This window comes from Nipponia nippon, unplaced genomic scaffold (genome assembly GCF_047370975.1).
Source record: "Nipponia nippon isolate SJK-2023a ecotype South Korea unplaced genomic scaffold, ASM4737097v1 scaffold_12, whole genome shotgun sequence".
In the NCBI taxonomy this organism is placed as follows: Eukaryota; Metazoa; Chordata; class Aves; order Pelecaniformes; family Threskiornithidae; genus Nipponia; species Nipponia nippon.
This window is the reverse complement of record NW_028262313.1, coordinates 13,613,632-13,635,148: the sequence shown is the minus strand read 5'-3', so window position 1 is coordinate 13,635,148 and position 21,517 is coordinate 13,613,632. Positions and strand designations below refer to the sequence as shown.

General features: G+C 61.4%; 1 protein-coding gene across 9 annotated transcripts in view; it reads left to right on the top strand.

Annotated features, from left to right (window-relative positions):
• The window catches only part of DLG3 (discs large MAGUK scaffold protein 3), a 78,704-nt gene that overhangs the window by 52,785 nt on the left and 4,402 nt on the right, over positions 1-21,517 (top strand). For 5 of the 9 annotated variants that reach the window (XM_087748908.1, XM_087748907.1, XM_087748906.1 and 2 more), the window contains 10 exons: positions 4,084-4,240; positions 4,684-4,786; positions 10,685-10,799; positions 14,624-14,800; positions 15,501-15,576; positions 16,179-16,278; positions 19,116-19,157; positions 19,872-19,922; positions 20,734-20,835; positions 21,018-21,190. In XM_087748908.1, coding sequence (XP_087605034.1) covers positions 4,084-4,240; positions 4,684-4,786; positions 10,685-10,799; positions 14,624-14,800; positions 15,501-15,576; positions 16,179-16,278; positions 19,116-19,157; positions 19,872-19,922; positions 20,734-20,835; positions 21,018-21,190 — 1,096 coding nt within the window. Of the gene's footprint in view, positions 1-4,083; positions 4,241-4,683; positions 4,787-5,031; positions 5,123-10,684; positions 10,800-14,623; positions 14,801-15,500; positions 15,577-16,178; positions 16,279-18,000; positions 18,047-19,115; positions 19,158-19,871; positions 19,923-20,733; positions 20,836-21,017; positions 21,191-21,517 lie in introns of those variants that run through there. The other 4 variants (XM_087748909.1, XM_087748914.1, XM_087748913.1 and 1 more) reach the window with 2 other exon arrangements.

Here is a 21,517-nt window from a genome sequence, read left to right as displayed (position 1 = left end):
CTTGACAGCCTCCTGCACAGCCCTGGCACGGCCCCCTTTTCCCCCACTAGCATCATTTACACTGCATGAGCAGGTTTGTTTCCTTAACCCAGGAAATAAAGAGGAGCACAAAGGAGACATTGCTGCGAGTCTAAATGTGGTGTAAAACTTCTCCAAAGCCTCATGCTGAGGATGGGAGAATGAGACCTGGCTGGTCTTGCTCTGCTTGCCCGGGCTCACAGCTTTCTCTCTGCTTGCAACAGCCTCAGGGCTGGTGCTGAGCCTGCTCTGGGTTTGGTATCCCCAGGGCCAGGGCTGTAGGGCTCAGGCTGTATTTTTAGGACTGACACTCAGGTTAGGCTTAGGGCTGGCTCTGCGGTTAGGAGTGAGGTCACAGGCTGGTTTCAGGGTTGCGTTTGCAGTGGAAGATACCGTAGCTTTGGCTGGGTTTGTCCTGTTCTGTGGGGCACTGGTGGATGCCAGAGTGGGAGACCCTGGCTTGCCATCTGGCGTCAGGTCCGCTGTCCTCCCGGAGAGTGGCTGCACTCACCTTCATCACAGGGATTTCTCACTTTTTGGTGCTCGTCCATGGCCGGGTGCCTCTGTGCTGCGTGACCTGTGCAACACTGGCCTCCGCTTGTGCCCCATCTCTCCGTCCTGGTCTCAGCACCCACGATGCCGGTCCTACAGCCTGTTCCCAGCGCTGCATCCTTGCCGGGTGTAGCGACTCCTGTGCTGTCAGGGCACTGGGGAATGATGCCACACGCAGGAGCAGTGCTTTCTGCCATTACATTGCACCACAGAAGGGACTGAGTCCCAGCACTTGGAAAAGGCACCATCTCTCTCTCGTCAGGGACCCCAGTCCCACCAGGGTGCCCCTTCCTGCATGTGCTGACGTCCTTATTGGCGGGACAGAGAGCAGAGAGAGCAGCCCAGCTCGGGCTGGACACTGCCCAGTGGCAATGGCTTGGCGGTGGCTCAGCGGGGGCTTGGCAGTGGCCCAGGTGCAGCATGTGCCGGTGGCCACTAGAGGATGGTGCTGCCTTGTGGAGGGCCCTGCTGCAGACAGGCTGGCACCACTCAGCCACTGTCCCCAGCCACAGCCCCCTGCTCCCCGCCAAATTTGCAGCCTGTGGTGGGTTCGGCACCTCCCTCAGCCATCCCAGGGCAACGCTGAAAACCTCATGTGCATCACCGACCCCTCCAGGACAGCTTCATCGCCACCGGTCTGTTGGCTCGTGCATCACCAAGATTGTGCACTGGGACCAGTGTGGTCCAAATGCATCTTATTGGTGTGGGGAAAGGCAGCGACTCCCCTGAAAAAAGAAGCTGTCTCCCAGGAGGCTTCTGCCAGCCATTCCCCAGAAGAAGCAGAGGTCCTGGCCTGGATCCAGTATCAAGCCTTTTCCCCTCCCGTGGGCATAAGCGCTGCTGCAGATGTGGACATGGCTCCAGTGACCCTCGTGTCCTGCAGCACCCAGGGCCAGGGACCAGAGCATCTGTTTTCCAATGAGCTCGACCACTGCAACCCAGACCCAGTACAGCCCCACAGGATCCCCGCAGTCGCTCTGTGCCGAGGTCCCAGAGTTAATGCTGCAACGTCCAGCATGGGATCTGCCTGGAGGATCCATGTCCTGCCTTCCTGGGATGAGGATGGAAGCAGAGAGTGCATGTCATGACTGAGACCCGAGAGGTACCTGTCTGGGGCTTCATTTCCTCTCCTTGGCTCCTGTAGTGTCTCTGCCTTCCATCAAACCATCTGGTCCTCGTGGGTGCTGGGTATGGGCTGAGTTGGGGTGGTGGTTCCTGCACTCTGCTTGGGCAGCAGCAAAACGCAAGGGGCAAGTGCATCACCTAGTTGGAGGCACGGTTTGCAGACCCAGGAATCTGACCTGTTTCTTCCCCTGGGAGAGCTCTAGCCCCAGGCATAGCTTTGCTGCAGAGGGACTGGTGGCTGCAGCCCTCTCACAACTACCCCTGAGCCAAGTGCTGGTGGCATCCTGAAGACTTGGGGTTGAGCCCCTTTTGACCCCAATGGCATTTCCGTGGTGTTTCCCTGGTCTTCTCCTGGTCCCAGTGCATCCCAGCCCTGCGCTCCAGTCCAGCCGCATCCTGAGCCCCGCTTAGCCCAGAGCTCGAACACATCCAAAGGCCATAAGGATAAAGCAGGTATTTTCTGGAGGTCACAAGGTAGATTCAGCCTCTGCCCCATCAGAAATGTGTAGCTGGAGTTACAACTCTGCCGTACCTCTGCGTTTGAAGGCGAGGGGCTGTGGGGATGCATGGTGTGAGTGGAGCTGCAGGCACAGGGAGCCCGGCTGCGCATTTGGCCTCGCTTGGATGCTCCCCCAGTCGGGGCCGTGCTGTCCATGCCTGCAGGGGCAGGAAGGAGTTAAGTCTGTAGGGTCTAGCAGAGCGAAGGCTGCGTCCTTTCAGCGCTTCCATAAAAAACCCTGTGTGTGGGTCAGGGAAGCCGCGGGCCCCGCAGCCGATGAGAGGCAGAGACAGGCAGCACGGGGCAGCCGTGACACGGAGCATTCAGAACATTCCTGCCTTCGCGCCTCCTGGCCGGCGCTGCCAGCAGAGCCTGCCACGCTGCAATGTTCACCGTCAATGTCTCGTCGTCCATGTCCTACAGGGGACAGCTGTCCCTGTCCCCTTCCGGGCAGTGGCGAGGCCACAGGAGCAAGTGTGACCAGAGGTAGGGGACCGGGATGCTGCTGTGCCTGGTGGGAGGCGTGGGGATGGGGAGAGGAGCGACTGGGAGAGCCGGGAGGGTCGGGCTATGCTGAGCCCGGGGTCTGGGCAGGGCAGGAGCCCACCAAGACCTTCTTGCAAGGCGTCCTGCACTTCTGGCTGTCTGTCTCCTGCTCCTATTGCTCCTTATAAGGTGGTTGCCTGGAGCTAAGTGACATTCAGCCCATCAGGACTCCCCCACAGGGAAGGATGGTGGGAGACTTTTCCTGGGGTGCTGGCACGTGTCCCTGAAGGTAAATCCTGCTGCCTGATGCTCCAGCCTAGCCCAGGGGGCTGAAAAAGATATTTTCTTGCAAGAGTGGCCGGGGAGCACACTGCCAGGCTGCAGGCCTCTGTGCTGTCTGCTCAGCCAAACTTTATTCCCCTGGGTCCCCACTCTGCTCATGCCGCCTGAGCCCCGCTCCTTCCCCAGCTGTCACCAGCAGCCGGGGGCTGGCCGGGCCAGCCACCCTGGTGCCTCAGGGTCCCCTGAGCACAAGTCTGCCAGCATTTTAGGGTCCACCACGGGTGCCCTTGGCCAGTCCCGTGCCTGGGGCTCCAGCATCTCTCCTACCACATCCTGAAGATCTTCCTCTGCTCCCTGGCAGGCGTGGGGTTGATCAGTCTGCTGAGCTCACTGGCAGGTCCTCGGTCCTTGCAGTACCCACCGGAGTGCCTGGGATCCAGCTGGTCACCACAGTGGATGCACTGATGGTCTGTGGTGTTGTGTTGGCTGACAATCACCGCCACCCTGTGCTAATTGTCTGGCGTCATTTATTCCTTCTTATTTTAGTCCAGCACTTGAGCTGGGAGCTGCTGTTGTTCCCATCAGACTTGTTTTTTTTCCCCAGATGAAAACTGACACAGGATTTTTGCGATGCCAGGCAGTCTTTCTGCCTTTGCCTGCCTATTGTTGGAGCTGCGAAAGAATTAAGTCATCATCGAAAAATTTAGGACTCCTGTTGGGCCATGCAGGGCCTGTGGCATGGGGGTGTGTGGGGTTGCCAGGACGCTTGCTGTGCTGCACGGTGCAGAGGGGCTTGATCCCCCTCTCTTGGCATGGCCACGCCATCCTTGATGCCCAGGCTCACGGCGTCTGATGGTGCCTTGCAGTCCGATGTTTCTGTGCGTGCTCTCACAGCGGATGCTCTGTCTCCATCCGTGCTCTGTCTCACGTCACTCATGCAACTGCCTGCACCTCTCCTGGCTTACCAGCCTGCTCGCTGCTGAGGGCTGCGTCACGCCAGGTCGCACTCGGGGTGACTCCAGCCCCACCGGTGTGCCAGGAAGCCTGGGCACGGCTGACCCTGTCAGCAGCTTCGCTGCTCCTCACTCTGATGTCTCCCTGTCCTGTGTCTGTCCTTCCAGGGAGCCCCGGAAAATCATCCTGCACAAAGGCTCCACCGGCCTGGGCTTCAACATCGTCGGGGGGGAAGATGGCGAGGGGATCTTCGTGTCCTTCATCCTGGCTGGAGGCCCTGCTGACCTCAGCGGGGAGCTGCGGAGGGGAGACCGCATCCTCTCGGTGAGTCGGCGGGGCCACCCGCTGCCCCTCCACGGCCCCCCGCGGCCCCGGGCAGGCACCCGTAGGACTCCTGTCCCCTGCCACCCGGGGCACGGTTCGGCAGGGTCTTTCCCCAGGGCTGCTGTGGCCATGGCCCCTGGGAGCAGCAGCCTGCCCGGGACCTGCCCTGCGCCGGAGCCGGGTCCTCGCCCGCCTGCGGCGGAGGGCACCCCTGATGCCCAGGCCGGCCGGAGGCGGGTACCGGGGATGCCGGTACTAGAGATGGCGGTACCGGGGGTGGTACAGGGGACACAGGGGTTGGGTGACGAGGCACCGCGGGTGTGGGTACCGCGGGTACCGGTACAGGGGCGGGGGCAGCGGTGCCGAGGGCCGGGGCGCAGGGCGGGCCCGGTCGGTGTGAGCCGCGGTCGGTCGGGTCCAGCGGAGCCGCTCTGTCCCGGCAGGTGAACGGCGTGAACCTCCGCAACGCCACCCACGAGCAGGCGGCGGCGGCGCTGAAGCGGGCGGGGCAGACGGTGACCATCATCGCGCAGTACCGGCCCGAAGGTACCGGCACCGGCAACGGGACCGGGAACGGCGACGGGGGCGGGAACGGCGACGGGGGCGGGGCCTCGCGTGGCGATGGGGGCGGGGTTTCGTATGGCGATGAGGGGGCGGGGCGGCGGCTGGCGCGCGGATCGGGCGGGCCGGGAGGCCGGGGCGGGGGGCAGCCGCGGAGGCGCCGATTGGCGCGGATCGGGCCCTGGGGGGAGGTGCGGGCGCCGATTGGTCGGCGTGGCGGGGTGGCGGCGTCCCGCCGGCGGTGCCTGCGCGGCTTTGTGTGCGGGCCGGGCGGCTCCGGGGCTGCTGCCGGGGGCGCCGCCGCCCCCCACCGGCCTGCAGGTGAGCGGGGCTCCGCCGACCTCACCCGCGCCTCCCCGGTCGGGCCGGCGACGGGGGCTGGGCCGCCCCCTCCGGGCCTGGACTGGTGGGGGGCCTCGCCGGGAGGGGCGGGCGGCTCTGGCGGGAGGGGTCTGCTTGCCGGAGGGCGTTCGCCGCGAGGCCCCGCTCCATGGGGTCCCTTGGGCCTTGCTGGGGTCCAGGGCCCGAGGGGGTGCTGCGGCGGCCGCCCCTCGTCCTGGGGGGGCGGCTCCCTCCCTCGGGGACCCCCCTGCGGCTCCCGGGCCGGCGGGGCTGGAACCGGGGCCTCGGCGCTGGACGGGGACTCGTCCCCGACCCCGAGCATCCCGCTTGCCGCGCTGCCCCGGCGGCTGCCTTCCACTGGGGCTGGCCTCTCGTTCCCTCGGCAGAGCGGTGGGGGCCGGTGGTCCCGCGTGGGGCGGCGGGGTCCTGCGTGGGGCAGCCGGTGCCTGGCCCCTGCGGGGAGGGAGCTGGCAGCTGCCTGCGAGACCCTCCCCGGGCTGCGGGGCTGAGGCGTCGCCTGTGGAGCGCTGGGCGAGGGGCCGGGAGCGGCTCCCGGGGCCGGTGCCCTGCTGTTACCGCGTCCCGAGTGGCACCGCGCCGCTGCCAGGGTGCAGCAGTTGGCGTCCCCTGATGAAGGTGCCTCTCCCGGGCCCCGCTGGTTTTACCCCCCAGCAGCTCTGGTCCTCTCTGCCGAGGCCGGCGTGCCACCCCTCGCCTGCCCCTCGCCTTCTGCCTCCTTGGTGGCATCGCTGGGCAGAGCCCTGCGGGTCCCTGTTCCCGCTGTTCCTCCTCCGTTCCATGGCAGAGGCCGTTGGGATGCGGAGCCATTAGTGCCGCTCAGGGGTGTGCTGTGGGTGTGGGGTTTGTTTGTTTTGGCTTTTTTTTTTTTTTTCTTTCTTTCCAGGAAGCACTTAATGTTCTTGTATTTCTGGCTCCCTTTGCCACTTGAAATTTGGCAAAGATGCCAACCAAGAATGGTTCCTAAATGTTAAACAGGACAAAATGTTTTGAAACCCCTTTAGACCAAGGCTGAAATGTCCGTGCTTTGTAGCCGGTGGCTTTCTGGGTCCGTGATGGCTCCTGGCACGTGTGGGCAGCAGCACCCGGGCTACAGCCATCCTGGGAGGCAGCGCTGCTGCTGTGAAACACAGACTGTTGTATCCTGGGAGTTGACCTCAGTGTTCTGGAGGCTTGAAGGCCTAGGAACCAAGGAGAAAGGTCTCCCTGGCCTGAGCCCCAGGGCAGGTGAGGCTGGGGCCTGTCAAGGGGATGTGTGCTCCCAAGTGTTTGCTCTTCTGCGTGCATCATGGCTGCGGAAAGAGCGGGAGAGCTGGATCGTAGGATGCCCAAAGGAGGAGATGCTGGCGGAAAGGAGCTTTGAGAAGTTCCTCCCTGCTAGCAGAGGCGGAGGATGGCACCTGTCTCCCATATGTGAGCGCGGGTAGGGCTTGCCCATGGGGTGCTGGATGAGTGCACGCGTGCTCTGCATCTGACCTCGCTGGGGCTCTGAGGGAGCAGAGAGGCTGCTTGCGCAGGTCTCGGGGGACGAGATGCCCTCCCGGTGGGGTCCTGCCAGGCACTAGGAGTGGAAAGAAGCAAAGACAAAACCAGGGGAGGACAGAAAGAGGAGCTGCCATCCTGCCTTTCTTCTGAGCACCTGTGCCTGGAGCAGCACCTCTGACCACTGCTGCATGCCGTCAAGGAGAAGGAGGAGGCTGCTCCCTGTGATGGTGCCTCTGAGCTGTTTGTCAGGTCCCTTCCCTTTGAGCACTTCTCCCCCTGACCTTTGTCTGCTGCTGTCATCAGCACTTGGGTTTGGCAATTCGCCCTCCTCATGCCCCATGCAACAAAGCCTTGATATTCCTCACCTGAAAATACAAAAACTCACGTGATGGTATTTCTCTGAGCTGGATGCTCAAAGGGAAGTGCGAGGGCCACGTGGTGACTTTTAAAAGCCTCCAAGCTTTCCCTATGGTGCTGCTCCCCTCCGCTCACCTGGACCTGCGGCACATGTGCCCTGTGCAGAGAGGTGTCTGTACTTTAACCCTGCAGCTGGGAACGTGTGTGGGGTCAGGGCGATAAAATGCCAGGCTGGAGGGGAAGGATGGAGCTGGGAGTAGTTTTTGCAGGTGGCTGGGCTGGAACCTCTGGTCGAGCATCCCTGGGCTCTGCTGATGGTCCAGCAGAGCTGGCCTGGCCCTGGGCAGGCAGGTTCGCATGCCAGAGCGAGCAGGGCACACGCACAAGGCTTTATGTGTGCTCAGGGGTTGCTTTCCAATGCAGCTCCCCTCTCTACCAGTGCCTTCTCCCCTTGCACTGTCTCCTGGTGCCCAGAAATTGACTGCAGACCCGCCGTCTTGTCGGCTCCGCTGGGTATATTTGTAGCTGCACCTCACAAGTGTGTGCCGGTGCTGGGGATCCTCGGTGCAGGCAGCCGATCCCTGCCTGATCTTAATGGTCTGTGACCTGCGCGCACTTGGGCATGCAGGGCCGTAGCCTGCTCCCAGTGCCGAGCTCACCCCGCAGTGCAGGATCAGGGCCAGCTCCAGGGGCACCCACGCCCTGGGAAGGGAAGAGTGACAGGAGGGTGGAGCAGTGTTTTTATCGAGCTGCTGAGTGGGAATAGCAAACGTCCTGCCCCCCCTGGCACGTGGTGCAGCGCCGTGGTGGCACTCACGGCAAGTGGTGCCGGGTCACCTGTTGCATATTTTTCAGTCTTGATAAGTGTGTCCTGAATGGGGCTGGCACCTGGGTCCTGTGGGAATGCCGGGGAGGTGAGGATCAGCCACGGCTCACCTCCCCGCTGCACTGTGGGCAAGCTTCCTAGGCAAGTTTCGCCTGCGTGGGAGATCTTCCAGGATGCAGAGGCAACGTGGCCCGGAGCCAGGGAGCAAAGGCAGGAGTGCTGCTTGCTGGGGGTTATCTGCCGGTAATTGTCTCAGAGGCTGCTCCAGCATGCAGATAAGGGGGGTCCAGTGGCAGCTGGGAGCATCCTGTGCTCATTCCCGGGCTGACCTTGCCTCCCCTGTGCTGGGAGCAAGGTGACAGGTTTGCTTTTGGGACTGGCTGCTCCTCAGCTCTGCACCCTCCCTCAGTCGGAGCGAGCACAGGTTGGTGGCTCCTTGGGAGACCTTTCCTAGGATGAGATTGTGTTTGCTCTCTGGGGGGATAAAGCCAGAGCAGCCCCTGTGTCCTTCTTCAGTTTGCTGCATCTGGCCTGGCTTTTGCTTCTTGTTGTGCCAGTGGGCTTTTCCCAGCCCCTCCAAGCAGCATGGCCAATCCAGCAACATTTGGAAAGCTCCTTTCCATGGAGTGCCCAGGCCAAGGCAGGGTGTTTGAGAGCTCTGCCCTTGGGTTGCATGCAGAGGACGCAGTCGCTAGCAGGGCGGTGGCACGCAAAGGTTGCCCTCCCGACATCCCTGCCCTGATGACAGCGGTGGCTAAACCTGCTTTTGCCCTTCGCTGCGTGCCCGGTCCTGGGCGGTGCATCCTCCCTGCCGGGCTTCTCATGGAGAAGGGTGACGCGGGAGGGATGCAAGCCTGCATGGCGGGGAGCAGCCGTCCTCTTGGTGCAGGGTGTGCAGAGAGTCTGTGCCCCCGGCGGGATTTGGGACGGCTCGGCTGGGGACAGGGGTTGTAGCGCCCAGCTCAGCAGCTTTCCAGGGGAAACAGCTCTTCCATACCAAAGAGGGTTTACGGAGCAGCTGTACACGCTTCTGACGGATGCTCCTCTGGGATATAAGAGCTCGTGGGCACCCTGGGGCAGAATGAGCTGTGCCGCAGATCCTGTGGTCCACCCCGGTGTGGGGCGAGAGGTGTGGAGCGGGATGAAGCTCACCTCCCTCTGCCAGGAGCTGTGTAAAATCCCTAGTGCTCGTTGGTGAGTGCAAAATGTGCAGAGAAAGCGAGCCCCTCCAGGAGACCGTCACTTCGGTGTCAGAATTCAGTTTTCTTATAAAATAAGCCTTGCCCATGGCTGGCCGCTTCTGCGTTTCTGCTACCAGGAAGGCAGATGGGGGCAGTGGGTGCCCCTCGGCGTGGGGCAGCCAGGGTTGGTGGGGGTCTGGTGACCTTCACATTAAGCAGCTGACCCTGCCCAGTGTGCAGCACCTCTTGATGGCCCGTGGCAGGGGAAGGGGCTTCATGTGGAGTTTCTGTGTGCCGCTTGGTAGTTTTTGTGTGTACCGCCTTTTTTTTTAGTCTTTAAGTAAAAATGCATCTTTGGCAACTGGGTGTGGGAGGAGGGTGCCCAGGCGGGTCTGGCTGCAGAATGAAGGGCTGGCAAGTCAGGAAATGCCGAGCTGCAGCTGCATAACCCCATAATCCCAGGCCCACGTGCATCTGCACTGAAAGTCGCCTCTCACCTTGCACGGTGAGGGGCTGGCTCTCAAATGCAGCCCGCAGTGCATTTCTTAGCAGTGTGGTGTTCCTGCTACCCCTGTGCGATGCAGCTCTGCGGGCCAGGCAGCAGCCTGCACGATCCCGCACGCTGCTGGGGCTCCGCTCTGCAGCGAGCACTTGCCTCTGCTGCTGAGCTCTGGTTCACAAAAAGAACCCAAACCACATCTAAACCACTGGGTTGGGGAGAAGGCTTTCTAGGCAAGTCTTGCAGCAGAGATGAGATGGGTCCCCTCTCGCCAGGATATGGGGATGTAACTGCAGGGTGTGCCCAGGGGACAAAATCAAGGGTACCGGGTGAGGACTGCCGGGGTGGGCTGTGGCAGAGCCGGCAGCTTCCCTGGTGCCATGGTGCTGCAGTTGCTGGCTGCCTGGAAAACCTTGCCCAGTCGGCCCCAGGTAAGCAGGGCCGCTGCCTCCACCCTCTGCTAGCCGCCCCGACCTTTACACCCGGCTGAAGGTCGGGCTGGCGCAGCGGCAGGCGCCAGGGTGGTGGCTGATCTTGTCCGGCCACCTGGCAGGGAGGTGGCGGTGGCTTCTGGAGGGTCCACTGGCTCCTCCTGCGGGTCTCTGCCGCTGGGATGTGTGAGCAAAAGGTGAATTCCTTCTCCCTGCTCCCCTTCTGTGGGTGAGGGCCGTGCTTTGCCTCCCCCTTCCCCATGCCTGCTGGGGAGAGGGGCTCTGCTGCTGGCAGAGCAGTGGGTGGTCCTTCCCCTCCTGCCCCCCCCGCCATGGCTGCAGTCGTGCCTTGCTGCTCCAGCCGGTGGGTGACGGTCTCCTGGAGGGGCTCTCTTTCTCTGCTCATTTTGACCTGCTCTGTAGGTCAGCGGCTTGCTGAGCCCTGCCCAGCCATTCCCTTGCTGAGCTGCAGCTCGGTAGTGGTGGAGGTCTCAGCAGCCCTTGTCTGAGCTGCCTGTGCAGGGGTTTGGGAGCAGCCGGTGCCCTGCCTGCTCCAGATGCCCTGCCTGAACTCCCACAGGGTGCTGCAGCCTCTTCAGCTTCATCCTCCCTCGTGTGTGGGGACAGGCGGGCTCATGGGCAAGGTGCCCCATGGACAGGCTGTCGTTGCCTCTCTTGGCACTTACCAGTTGTGCCTGGCTTGGGGGCAGCTCCCGCCTGCTCTGACCACCTCTCTCCCCGCAGAGTACAGCCGCTTCGAGTCAAAGATCCACGACCTGAGAGAGCAGATGATGAACAGCAGCATGAGCTCCGGCTCTGGCTCGCTCCGGACAAGTGAGAAGAGGTCTCTCTATGTCCGGTAAGGCTCAGCCCCCCTTGCCTGCCCCTTGCTCCAGGCAGCCAGAGGCAGGTTGTATCCCCATGGTGCGGGGTGCAGGGTGGTGGGACGGTTCAGCCTGGGCCACACAGCACCTCTGTGGATGGGTATTTCAGAGGCCTGGGAAGCAAATGTGATAGATGCATCATGAAGTCCGAAGGGTGCAGCAGGGAGAGCGATGCTTTTGCACTGGTTCGACGGGGCTGGGTGCTCTGCACTCAAGTGCCTCTTCCAAGGGCTGCTCCGCTTTGGAAAGTGCTGGTGTCTCTACTGAGGCCTGGGTGGCTGCTGGCTAGGCTGACCCACTGGGGACCACTGGGAAACAGGGAAATGCTGCGCATCCAGTGTCACTTCTACCCCGGGCAGCTCGGGTCAGCATTCAGGGCGCTCTCCTCAAACCACTGCTGGCTAACAGGCTTCTCCCTGTCTCCTCCCGCCACTCCTGTGGCAGGATCTGGCTGGAGGGGAGATGAGCTCTTAGGAGGATTATTGCTCTGAGCCCTCAATGAGCTTTTGGTCTGGAGCCAGGCGCAGGGCAGGCAGGGGTTAAGCAGCCGTGCAGCTCTAACTGCTGCAAGTCCTGCACTGCCAGGGCAGCCCCTGCTCGCTGCCTGCCACCTCCTGCCCGCCACAGCGCCAGTGGGGTGACAGCTAATGAGTAATTTTAACTGGTAATTAAAATAATCCTGTAGATCCTCGCTCTGCACAGCCTGTTGCAGGCGAGGGCTGGCGGGAGCCGGGGATGCTTCTCCTTCCCCGTGGGAAGGATGACAAGGGCCGAGGATGCATCAGCCTCAGCCTGCATCTCCCACTGCACAGCTGCGCCATGTAGAGGGGCTTCAGGCTGTTGCTGGACCTGGTGCAAACCCAGCCTGGCAGGAGGGGAAAGCTGTAGCTCTGGATTCCTGCAATTGACGCCTTCCCGCAAGGCTCTGAAGGCATCTTGCTTGATTTAGCATCTCAGGGCTCCGTGCTGGGGGTATGCAACGAGCTGGGTGCCGTGTTGAATAAACACCTTCTTGCTAGTCCTGCACTCGCTCCCCTGCTGTCCTATGGACACCGTCGTGGGTGGAGCAGGGTTTAGGCTGGGTCCAGCTTGAGTTGAGCCTGTGAGTCTCCTGTTCCCTGCCTGGATAGGTGCTGCACGTATTGGGGCATGCCTGCAAGCCAGAGAGCTCCCCACTGCCTCCGGGCTGCTTGTAGGATCTCACATCTCTTGATGCATCCCTCCATGTGGCTTTGGTGGCCTCCGCAGCGCTGTGTCCCCTCATATATACCCAGGTGGCTTCAGACGGGAGCTGGGCAGCGCCTTGCTGAGAGAGTGATCCCAGGGGAGAGCTTTCCCCCAGCATGGCCCTTCGCGACCCTCCCCAGCTCTGGCAGCCATGCACCTTGCAAACACGCTTGCGAGAGCCACCGGGCGCCCAAGCTGCCCCAACCCTTCTGGGCGGGGTAGTTTCGAGCAGAGTTTACCTGAAACCAGCTGAGCTGCTGTGCTGCGGACAGGACATCAATTACAGGACTTGCTACCAAACTGCTTGAGTCAGCCCCGTGAGGCTGCGTTTCACCCTGCGTGCTGTCAACGGGGCCAGAGCCAGGTACCCGAGTGCCTGCTGGAGCCGATTTGGGGGTGCCGGTGCTTACCACGTGTTTCAGAGCTGCAGCTGCGCAGCACAGGCAGGGACAAGACAGATTCACACACTGCCTGCTGCCTGCCTGCGCTGCTGCAGGACAAAGTCCTCCGGCACCAGGGCCATGCTGGGCGGGGATGGGGATCAGGCAGGCATTGTGCCTGGGCACTGGGAAGAGGCCGTGCCAAGTCCTTGGCACTGCTCCCCTGCCCTCCGGCCAAACCATCTGCTCTCCTGGCTGCTTGTGCATTGAGCCGGCCCGGGGGCAGAGCAGAGCGACCACACTGCCACCTGGCCCCTGCACCCTCTGTGCCCCAGGGACCACTCAGCCACGGTGGGTCCCGGGTGCCAACACGGCCAGGGGCTGGTCTCCAGGAGCATCACACCTTGGGGAAGCAAATACCTTATGCCTCTGCTTCACAGGTGTCCAGCCCTTGCGCTGATCTTGCTGTGCCTGCCCTGGGATGCCAGCAGCTGCTGCGGCAGGAGGCAGGGAGCAGCGGGGCCAGTGCTGCTCTGCAGGGCAGGGTGCGGGGTGTGGGCAGGGCGCCCCGCAGCCTGCCTGGGTTCGGGAACCAGCCTGACCAGTTCCCTGGGGCCTTGGCTCGTGCTTTGCTCCCAATGGCGCTGGCCTCACAGGGGCCTGCCGGCCACATGCAGCCTTATCTTTTGGCCAGGAGCTGCCTGCCAGGGTCGCTTGTCTCCAGTCAAAGTGCCCCGTGGTGCTTTGCTGCCAGCTCCAGCATGTCAGGGGCTGCGCTTGGGTGCAGAGGGACCGAGCACAAGAGCTGCCTCAGCCCTGAGCAAGCTGGGAAAGGGGGAGCAGCCTGGTGGCTGGATGTACCTGGATGCGTAGGGCTGCATTGGATCTCATCCCAAAGAACCATCCCTGAGCCACAGGGCAGCCCTCTTCTCCTCCTTCCCATTTGAGACCGGCTGCCTTGACCCAGTCCCAAATTACCTGAAAGGCTTCATTGCCTGGCGCTCCCCTGGCAGCGCTGGAGCAGGGATCTGGCTGAAGAAGTGCCTTCCCAGCTCTGCTGCTCCACAGGGACCTGCTGTGTGGTCCCTCGGCCCTCCCATTTGCACCGTGTGCTTTCAGACCCCCTGAGGAGTCCCCCGCAGCGGAAGGCAGTATTGAGCAGGGCAGAGGGTGTCTCTCCGGGTTGAGGAAGGCTTGTTAGTGCCGGGGTTAAACCAGCAGCCAGGCGGTGTTTGCAGTGCCTGGGCTCATGTCAGGCTGGGGGGTGAGCAGGGACGATGTCCCAGGAGCGAACGCAGGGGTTGTGCTGCTGGCAGCGGTGCTTTTAGTAACTGTCCCCTTGGTTTGGTTTGTTGCAAAGTGGATGTATCAAAGCAGACATGGTTTGAGAACTGACATTGGTAGAATGAGTTGCACGTGAAGCCACCGAGAGCAGCTTGTTAGTATTGGCTGCAGTGCTGTGTGCAATGAAGTGTGCGCAGGAAGGGTATTAATGTTCCTCTAGTTCAAAAAAAAAAAAAAAAAGCTTTTCTGTAGCTGGTTAGTTTAATATTGAAGATCATTTTAAACTAAATAAACTTTTCTCAAGGGAAGTATTTAAGAGTCTGAAAAGGATCAGTTGTGGAAGCAGATATAGATACCCTCAGATGCATTCTAATTCACAGGCTCTGGACTAACGTACCCCTGTACGTAAATAAAGTGCGTGCTTAAAGCACCCCGTGGTCTCTGCCTGTGCGACCACCCGCCAGCACTGGGGTCATCTGCTCCTTGGCCACGCAGCTGCTGGGGAGGGATGGTGGGGAGCAGCCCTGCACGCTGGCTCCCCGCTGCCCTCCTGCACACTGCTGCTTTCTTGAGGCTGTGTGAGCTTCGCCTGCTCGCTAACCACAGCCATCTTCAATACGTCTGTGGTTTGCATGCCTCTCGCGGCTAAGATCAAGAGCGAGTTGTTTTGGTCTAGCAATCTTATTCCTGCGTTACACGCTTTGGGGCTTGTGCTGAGCCTGCCAGCAGGAGGGGTGCACTGGTGGCTGCGCGGCACCACTCGCCTCGGTGGGAGGCTTCCCCAAAGTTTGGGTTTAAACCCTTTAAGGTATGAAGGTGTCAGTGCCCCGGGAGGTCGGCAGTGCTGCTGCCCTCGCCGCCTGGCCATGCTCAGGGAAGGCATCGCTCCTCTCTCTGCTCCTCCGCAGAGCCCTGTTTGACTATGACCGGACCCGGGACAGTTGCTTGCCCAGCCAGGGGCTCAGCTTCTCCTACGGGGACATCCTGCACGTCATCAATGCCTCTGATGATGAGTGGTGGCAGGCCAGGCTTGTCACACCCCACGGCGAGAGCGAGCAGATCGGGGTCATCCCCAGCAAGAAAAGGTGAGTGTCCGTCAGCAGGAGCTGTCATGCATGGTGCCTCCTGGAGCTCCTCCATCTCCATGAGCCCTGCAGCCCTTGGGGGTCTGTGCAAGGTGGGATCTCCTTGTGATCCCAGCCCATCTGCCCCTCTGTGGCTGTGCAGTGTGAAGGGCACCCCGGTTGCAAGCTGGGGCTGCGTGCAGGGTTCCCTGGGGAGATGTTCTCCAAAGCTGGGTGAGACTCCAGGTGAGGAGGGGAGTGCTCAGCCCCCTCTGTGGTCCCCATGGGGATGGAGAGCTGGTGTTAGCCAGTCTGGGGCTCCAAGTGAGAGCAGTGTCACAGTAGTGACTGCAGGTTGCTCCTTGTGTCTTCTGGCAGCCTGCCCAGCTCCGCGAGCCAGGTCCCATGAGATGGGAAGTTGCAGGGAGCAGAGGAGCTGGCTGCCACTGCCTTCAGGTCTGCAGAGGCAGCCCCATCTCTGTCCTCAATCTCTCCTCTCCCAGGAAGACTGGCTTGTCCCCTCTTCTGCTCCTGCAGACACTGGCCTTGGCCAGACCCTGGGCAGGCGGCTCCACCTCCGTCCCTCTCTGGGAAGGAGCTGCCATTTGCCAATGGGGCCACCACCCAAGGGTGCATGGAGCCACCTGGGGAGCCAGGCAGGCGGCACGGAGGGTGCATGCATGGGACTAGCGTCTCTTTCTCCCCTTTAACTTCCGATCAGGGTGGAAAAGAAGGAGAGAGCACGGTTGAAAACAGTGAAGTTCCACGCCCGGACTGGCATGATTGAGTCCAACAGGGTAAGTGCTGGGCTGGGGCTCAGCAGGGCGCCCGGAGCCAGTAGCTAGCGGGGGCAGGATGAGTCCCAGAGCTCCTGGTGGAGTGACTGGAGCAATCCCAAAGCGAAGAGCAGTGTGACTGGACCTGCCCCAGGCCCGCATCCGCTCGGCACGAATCCTCCATGGCTATGCAGGGGGTGAGCAGAGGAGCCTGGGATGGTGCAAAAGTGCTGGGGAAGGACCCTTGGTTGGAGCAGAGGGGGAGCAGAGTATGTTCCACTGTGGCCCATGGCTGGGAGCTGACCACAGGCAGCTCATGCAGGTGAAGGTAGCTGCCCTCACTCCTCGCACGGAGCGCTTAGTGAGCAGACAAGGAAGGGAGAACGGCCTGGCTATCCCTGCAGAGCTGCTGATTGCCCCGTCAGCTTCCCAGCATCCCTACCACATGTTTTTCTCCATGCTTAATTTTTTTCCTGCATTACAGTTTTCATGTAATCTCCATGATTTCATTTGAGGGTAACTGCCCTGACACAGCTCCTCATTGTCTCTTCATTTTAATTTTTCCCACATGCGTTAAACGCCACTGTTTTTTCTGTCCTCCCTTCCATCTCCATGTTCTTCAGTTGATCAAAACGAAACGTAAAAAGAGTTTCCGCCTCTCTCGAAAGTTTCCATTTTACAAGAGCAAAGAGAACCTGGCCCAGGAGAGCAGCGGACAGGAACGTAAGTAGCAGCTGGCCAGAGAGGGCAAGTGTGCAACTCTCAGGTCCCCTGCCTTGGGGGGAGCGACTTGGCACGCTTCTGTAGCCAGGGGTCCTGGCATCTGCCCGTGTTTGGATCTGTGCTCCACAGTCGTGCCAGCAGCTAGGGAGAAACTGGAGCTTAAAACAAAGCAACGGCTGCAGGCTGGCACTCTCTTTCTCTCTCTCACATTCAATGTCTTCATCTTTTCATCCAACTTTATACCCACCTGACCCCGTGCTCCGCCTCCCCCTGCTCTCTCCCCTCTGCTGTGGGTTCTGCTCCCTCCCTCTGCCTGCCAAGGGCTGCTCCCCTCCAGGGGAGGGGCTGGCCACCTCCTGCAGAGCTTCTCCTGTCCCCATCAGGGCCGAGGGGCTGGGGAGGTCCCGGCTGCACTCCCCATCTCCCCTAGAAGTGACTCCTAGCTATGTATTCCCGTCTGAGAGCCCTTCCCACGGGTTAAGCCCTGTGGGCATGGGGGAGCCATGCCCTCGCTGGTGGATGAGCTGCCCACCTGTGACTGAGGGCACATCTTTGGTAGCTGGCTGCAGATGTTGGGGGGTCCCCAGCTCTCACCTGCAGCACCCTGGGGCTCCCAGCAAAGGCAGGATATTCAGCTTGTTGCCCCAAATCCTGACACGGCCCACCCCCACCTCCTTCCAGATGCTAAACTGCATCTGCTCTTTCAGCAAGCATCCAGACAGAGAGCTGCAGTCCTCACACCTCAGGGAAGAGGAGGTGGGCAAGGCAGAGCAGTGTCTCTGCCCAAGTGCTAGCACAGTGAGTGCGTCCCGTCCCCTTTGGTGGCTCTCCTGGGCATGTGCAGAGGGAGGAGGTTGATGCTGGGCTGCTCCAGGGACTGCCTGCATCCCTCTGCTGCCTGTGCCAGGCTGGCGCGGGCTTCCAGTGAGCTTAGCAGCCAGCATGAGCTTCTGGCATGCGGTTAAGGTTAAGTCTGTGTATCTGGGTATCTCATAGTGCCTAAACGTGACTGGGCTCCAGTCAGCTCTGTGCTGGAGCTGGGGGCTCACTGGGGCGCTGCTCTCGGCCAGCCCTGCAGTGCAGTGACATACAGCGTGGGGATGGGGCAGGCAATGTTCTTCACCAGCCCATGTCACAGACCTGCAGCCAGCTCCCTCCCCATGCTCTGCCACTCTCCATCCCAGTTTGCAGTGTGGGGTTTACCCCGTGTTTCCACAGGCCATGCAAGCACTGGGGTGTGGGCAGCTAACACAGGCAGGTGGGGAAGGACATGTCCCCTGCTGCGTCAGAGGACTGGCTGCGCTGTGTCTGCCCCCAGAGCGGCCAGGCTGTTCCAGGGAGCGCGGAGCCACTGTGCCCTGCCAGTACACGCCACATGGCATCACGGAGAAAGCTTGTCAGCAGCTCAAGGCTGCAACCGTTCAGTGCCAGCAGATGCTGCCGTGGCCGCCCTGGCCTCCCCAGACCCAGGGTGGCTCTTGGGGGCTCTTTGGCAGAGAGGATGAGCTCGGTGGGGGGGTCCAGCTGCACAAGGCGAGACATTGGCAGCGGGCTGATGGTGTCAGCTCTGAAAACATTTAACCTCACTTGCAGTTGCAGCTCTGGGCCGTTCTGCACTCCTGTCACTAATGCTGGTCTGGCTCTCTCCCCCATCCCTCTGACTGCCCTCTCCCGCGCTCTCTTCTCTTCCCCTCTCCCCCTTCTCGCTGTCTGTGAAATCAGGACTTCCCTGGGTTAAGTGACGATTATTATGGAGCAAAGAACCTGAGTAAGTCAAATTTCGATGTGCATCATTCACTTTCTGTCGCTGGCATGCCTGGTGGTGCCTGGGGAACGGCCGGGCTCCGGCTGGGGCAGCTGCGCTTCTCTGGGTGCGGGGAAGGAGCCCCGCGGGTGCCGCTCCTCTGCCGGGGAGCACTGCTTCTGCCGGCAGAGGCTGCTGGGCTTGAGGAGCTGCTGCTGCACGTGGGAGGGCACGGGGGAGTTTGCTTGGGGATGTTGGCTGTGCCCTAAGTGCACCCAGCTGAGGGCTGCCTGCTGCACCCGGGGTGAGCTGAACCTCCTCATCCTCCTCTTCCTCCTGCTCCCAGCTGGGCTGGCTGCTGGTTTAGTGTTCAGAGACTTGGAGCCACTGCCAGTGCGAGTGGGAGGTGGCCGTGACCATGACAGGTCCCCTCTGAGTGGGGCAAGTGACAGCATTTTGAAGTGTTGCCACCTTCCTCTGGGCACTCCATACCCAGAGCTGCAAAACAACGATGGCAGGAGCCCCTCGGCCCTCCCAGCTGGGCATGAGTCCCCTGCCGAGCTCCACAGAGCCTGACCGGGGCAGGCAGTGGCCAGCAAGCCTCTGTGGGGTGGTCGCAGCACTGGGATCAGCCTGAGCAAGCAAAGCCCCAAACTCTGTCCCATCCCATCACTGTCTTGTCTCTGTGAGTCCCAGCCCCATCCCCGTGCCGGCATGGAGCCGTGCCCTCCCCAGCCCCTCCATGTGCATATTGTGCCCGCTCCCCCTGCCAGCACCCTCCTCCCCATGCACTCCCCCTTTCCTCCCTCGGCTTGGGAAGCCCAGCGCCTGCCAGGCAGCCCCCTCCCAGCATTCCTGCCTTCTCCCGGGGTAGCCAAGTGTCCCCCTGCACGTCCCTGGTTTCCCAGCAAAGGGCGAGAGATGCTGCCGTGCCCATGCGGCGCAGGCTTGTCCCAGCGGGTGCTGGGGCATGGGTTTTTCGGGAGGCTGGTGCTGCCCTGCCCTGAGTGGGTAGTGCTGGGTGACAGCCGGGGTGCCCCTGTGCCTTCTGCCCCTGCTGCTTCTGAAGGGGGTCTCTCTGGTTGCTTTGCAGAGGGAGTGACATCAAACACCAGTGACAGCGAGAGCAGTTCCAGTAAGTGTGTGTCTCGCCTGCTCTCTTGCCCCGTGCACGTGTGCGTGTGTGTACGTGTATGCATGTTTTGGCACTTCCATCTCGTCTTGTCCCGGTGGTGGTTCTGTTCGGAGGCTGGTCCTTCCTGCTCGTGACACCAAGGTGCTGCGGCCAGCCCCCTCTGCGGGGCTGGGGGGCAGGAGCAAGCCTGCCTGCTTCCCTGCTCTCTCCTGACTGCAGGGCTCTGCTCCAAGGCTGCGTGGTGGGTTCCCAGGCCATGGTGGTCCCCCACCCTCACTGCCTGCTGCAGGAAGCAATGGCCAGAGGCCAGGTCTGTAGCATCGGTGGCTCCTGGATCCCAAGCCTGTACAAGAGCATGGGGGTCCAGCTGCAGCGAATGCTTTATATCCGGCAGGTCCTCTAAATATCTGTAGCACATCTGCCATCCACCCTGCAGGGAGGCCAGTGCGTCCCAATGGGCCCCGAGCCTGCAGTGGCGGGGAGGGAAAGAGGAGGCTTGACCCAGAGCTAGGATGTGAATAATTAAAGTGGATCAAGGGCTGGTAACTGCATGCCCGTCACGCTCCACATCAACTGGCAGCATGACGGGGGCAGCCTGGAGGTGTCTGCAGGGCTGCGGGAGGGTGGTGGGGGCAGGAGCCAGCTCCTCGTGGGTGCGGAAGGGCTGGAAAGCTGCTGCCAGTGCTCACCTGCCTCTTCCCGGCTCTGTTGCAGAAGGACAAGAGGACACCGTCCTGTCGTATGAGCCGGTGACGCGGCATGAAAGTAAGTCCTGGTGCTGAGCTGCCCTGTGCCCGCTCCAGCGTGGGCACCTGTGTCACCGGCACAGCCAGGGCGGCCGGTGCGACCTCCTCCCCTCCTCTGCCATCCCAGCACGATGCAGGGTCAACACAAATGGTGTTTTTTGTCTGTTGTGTGCAGTAGGGAAGCCAGGTGTGCATGCCACCTCGCAGGGCTTTCCCTGGCCTTGATCAACCCTTTTTAATCAACAGAAAAGACTTGTGGCCTCGTCTGCAAGACCAAGGGAGAGATCCAGAGCTAAAACTGAGCTGGGCTTTAGTCCCCAGCTGAGGACAGGATTATCCCTCCCTGCCTTGGGCCAGGTCCCTGCTGCAAAGCAACTCCCCCCCAGCCCTCAGCATTTAACCCTGCTCAGTGCTCAATCCCTGCAGACCCTTTTGCAGGCTGAATAGTCCCAGCCTCAATGGTCTCTCCTTGCCAGAAGCTGGATCAGACTCTTGGGCTCCCATTGCTGCCCCAGCTCCGTGGTTTCCTTGCCCAGCTGTCCCAATTGTCTGGCTCCTGCCGCGAGCGAGGGAGCAGCTTTGCTGATCCGTGACCCTGGAGACCCGCAGCACCTTCCCCAGGGCCACGCAGATGGTTTGGGTCAGATGGGAAGGAGATGTTGACCGTGACCAGGAGGAGATAAACTTGCACGGAGGAGGCACCTTTGGGTGGCCATGTCAGCAGAAGCGCCCACTGCCAGCGGGGAGAGGGCGGGTTGATGCCAAACGTGGCAGTAGGGTCAGCTGCCCACAGCGCAGATGGGGCCTCAGGTAGTGGCTCTTGTTCACAGTTCACTATGCGAGGCCGGTGATCATCCTGGGGCCGACAAAGGACCGAGTTAACGACGACCTCATCTCCGAATTCCCACACAAGTTTGGTTCCTGCGTGCCACGTAAGTCCCAGCTGGCGCTCGGTGCCCTTGCTGAAGGGAGGGGCGGGGGTGGCTCTGCTATTTGCAGGGTCTAGCCCACGGCATGGGGAGAGGGCCGGGAGCACAGGTGGGTTTTCTCCATCCCAGGAGGTTTGGTGTGCATCACTTGGCCAGGTTCGCTCATGATGCCCCCTCTCCTCCAGACACTACCAGGCCTCGGCGCGAGAACGAGGTGGATGGACAAGACTACCACTTCGTCGTATCCCGCGAACAGATGGAGAAAGACATCCAGGACAACAAGTTCATAGAGGCTGGGCAGTTCAATGACAATCTCTATGGGACCAGCATTCAGTCAGTGCGGGCAGTGGCGGAGAGGGTGAGTGTCGGGTGGCATTCCTGGGACCGGGACACATCCAGCCCAAACCTGGATGTGTTCAGCAGTTCCCTTCCTCTTCCTGTGTTCTTAACGAACGGCTGTAACCACATTAAGCAAGCGTGGCACGAGCCTCTCCTCCCTCCAGAGTCCTGCCAAGCCACGTGGCTGCTTTTCTCAGCCATGTTACTCCACCTCACTGTTGTACCTCTGCCATCCAAACTCCACCCAAAAGCCCAGCACTGGCAGCACCAGCCTCGTGCTCGGGAGCTCGCAGGGCAAAGATGCCCAGCTGCCCTTCTCGAAGCAGTGGCATTTCCTCCACAGGAG